The following is a 3,310-nucleotide window of genomic DNA, read 5'->3' on the forward strand; positions in this document are numbered from 1 at the left end:
TACAGGTCCACCAGAAGGTCTACCATATAGGTCCTCCTGAAGGTCTAGCATACAGTCCTCCAGAAGGTCTATCACAGGTCCTCCAGAGGTCTTTTACAGGTCACAGAAGGTCACAGGTCCACAGAAGGTCTACAATACAGGTCCTGAAGGTCTACAATACAGGTCCTCCAGAAGGTCTGTCATACAGGTCCTCCAGAAGGTCTGTTACAGGTCGCACCAGAAGGTCTACCATACAGGTCCACCATAGGTCTACAATACAGGTCCTCCAGAAGGTCTACCATACAGGTCCTCCAGAGGGTCTACCATACAGGTCCTCCAGAAGGTCTACCATACAGGTCCACCAGAAGGTCTACCATACAGGTCCTCAGAAGGTCTACCACCAGGTCTCAGAAGGTCTACCATACAGGTCCTCCAGAAGGTCTACCATACAGGTCCTCCAAGCCTACCATACAGGTCCCGGGTCTACCATACTGGTCACAGAAGGTCTACCATACAGGTCCAGAAGGTCTATACAGGTCCACCAGAAGGTCTACCATACAGGTCCTCAAAGGTCTACCACAGGTCCTCCGAGTCTACCACATAGGTCCACCAGAAGGTCTACCATACAGGTCTCCTGAAGGTCTACCATACAGGTCCTCCAGAGGTCTACCACACAGGTCCACCAGAAGGTCTACCCATACAGGTCCTCCCAGAAGGTCTACCATACAGGTCCACAGAAGGTCTACATATAGGTCCTCCTGAAGGTCTAGCATACAGGTCCTCAGAAGGTCTATCATACAGGTCCTCCAGAAGGTCTTTTACAGGTCCCACCAGAAGGTCTTTTACAGGTCCAGAAAGGTCTACAATACAGGTCAGGGGTCTACAATACAGGTCCTCCAGAAGGTCTGTCATACAGGTCCTCCAGAAGGTCTATTAGGTCGCACCAGAAGGTCTCCATACAGGTCCCATAAGGTCTACAATAGGTCCTCAGAAGGTCTACCATACAGGTCCTCCAGAAGGTTCCTATACAGGTCCTCCAGAAGGTCTACATACAGGTCCAGAAGGTCTACCATACAGGTCCTCAGAAGGTCTACCATACAGGTCCTCCAGAAGGTCTACCATACAGGTCCTCAGAAGGCCTACCATACAGGTCCCACCAGAAGGTCTATACTGGTCCACCAGAAGGTCTACCATACAGGTCCCACCAGAAGGTCTACCATACAGGTCACCAGAAGGTCTACCATACAGGTCCTCTAAGGTCTACCATACAGGTCCTCCAGAAGGTCTACCACCTAGGTCACCAGGGTCTACCATACAGGTCCTCCTGAAGGTCTACCATACAGGTCCTCCAGAAGGTCTACACACAGGTCCACCAGAAGGTCTACCATACAGGTCCTCCAGAAGGTCTACCATACAGGTCCACCAGAAGGTCCTACATATAGGTCCTCCTGAAGGTCTAGCATACAGGTCCTCAGAGGTCTATACAGGTCCTCCAGAAGGTCTATTTACAGGTCCCACCAGAAGGTCTATTTACAGGTCCCACCGAAGGTCTAATACAGGTCCACCAGAAGGTCTACAATACAGGTCCTCCAGAAGGTCTGTCATACAGGTCTCAGAAGGCTCTATTTACAGGTCGCACAGAAGGTCTACCATACAGGTCACCATAAGGTCTACAATACAGGTCCTCCAGAAGGTCTACCATACAGGTCTCCAGAGTCTACCATGGGTCCTCCAGAGGTCTACAGGTCCACCAGAAGGTCTACCATACAGGTCCTCCTGGTCTACCATAGAGTCCACCAGAAGGTCTACCATACAGGTCCTCCAGTAGGTCTACCATACAGTTCACCAGAAGGTCTACCATACAGGTCCTCCAGAAGGTCTACCATACAGGTCCTCCAGAAGGTCTACCATACAGGTCACCAGAGGTCTATACAGGTCCTCCTGAGGTCTACCATAGGTCTCAGAGGTCTACCACTCAGGTCCACCAGAAGGTCTACCATACAGGTCCTCCAGAAGGTCTACCACACAGGTCCTCCAGGTCTACCATACAGGTCCACCAGAGGTCTACCATATAGGTCCTCCTGAAGGTCTACCATACAGATCCTACAGAAGGTCTATCATACAGGTCCTCAGAAGGTCTCCATACAGGTCCACAGAAGGTCTACCATACAGGTCCTCCTGAAGGTCTACCATACAGGTCCTCCCGAAAGTCTACCATACAGGTCCACCAAGGTCTACCTTACAGGTCCTCCAGAAGGTCTACCATACAGGTCCTCCAGAAGGTCTACCATACAGGTCCTCAGAAGGTCTACAGGTCCCACCAGAAGGTCTACCATACAGGTCCACCAGAAGGTCTCCATACAGGACCTCCAGGGTCCTACAGGTCCACTAGAAGGTCTACCATGCAGGTCCACCAAAGGTCTACCACCATACAGGTCGTCCAGAAGGTCTACCATACAGGTCCACCAGACGGTCTACCATACAGGTCCACCAGAAGGTCTCCATACAGGTCCTCCAGAAGGTCTACCATACAGGTCCTCCAGAAGGTCTACCATACAGGTCACCAGAAGGTCTACCATACAGGTCCTCTTGAAGGTCTACCATACAGGTCTCCAGGTCTACCACTCCAGGTCCACCAGAAGGTCTACCATACAGGTCCTCCAGAAGGTCTACCACACAGGTCCTCCAGGTCTACCATACAGGTCCCCAGAAGTCCACCATATAGGTCCTCCTGAAGGTCTACCATACAGATCCTACAGAAGGTCTATCATACAGGTCCTCCAGAAGGTCTACCATACAGGTCACCAGAAGGTCTACCATACAGGTCCTCCTGAGGTCTACATACAGGTCCTCCCGAAAGTCTACCACATAGGTCCACCAGAAGGTCTACCTTACAGGTCCTCCAGAAGGTCTACCACTTAGGTCCTCCAGATGGTCTACCATGGTCCTCCAGAGGTCTACCATACAGGTCCCACCAGAAGGTCTACCATACAGGTCCACCAGAAGGTCTACCATACAGGACCTCCAGAAGGTCTACCATACAGTCCACTAGAAGGTCTACCATCAGGTCCACCAGAAGGTCTACCATACAGGTCGTCCAGAAGGTCCCCATACAGGTCCACCAGACGGTCTACCATACAGGTCCACCAGAAGGTCTACCATACAGGTCCACCAGAAGGTCTACCATACAGGTCAGAAGGTCTACCATGCAGAACTTGCAGGTCCCACCAGAAGGTCTACCTAGGTCACCAGAGGTCTACCATACAGGTCTTCCAGAAGGTCTACCATACACGTCCCCCAGAATGTCTACCATAGGTCCTCCAGAAGGTCT

General features: G+C 51.5%; 1 protein-coding gene across 1 annotated transcript in view; it reads left to right on the forward strand.

Annotated features, from left to right (window-relative positions):
• LOC121870564 (extensin-2-like) overlaps positions 1–2,714 on the forward strand; it is an 11,250-nt gene extending 8,536 nt beyond the window's left edge. The window contains exons 4-6 of the mRNA XM_042372395.1: positions 163–643; positions 942–1,803; positions 2,105–2,714. Of these exons, the coding sequence (XP_042228329.1) occupies positions 163–643; positions 942–1,803; positions 2,105–2,714 (1,953 nt within the window). The remainder of the gene's footprint in view (positions 1–162; positions 644–941; positions 1,804–2,104) is intronic.
• Positions 2,715–3,310: the final 596 nt, after the last annotated feature.

The sequence above is a fragment of the Homarus americanus genome, unplaced genomic scaffold (genome assembly GCF_018991925.1).
Source record: "Homarus americanus isolate GMGI-L3 unplaced genomic scaffold, GMGI_Hamer_2.0 scaffold56333, whole genome shotgun sequence".
NCBI classification, from domain to species: domain Eukaryota; kingdom Metazoa; phylum Arthropoda; class Malacostraca; order Decapoda; family Nephropidae; genus Homarus; species Homarus americanus.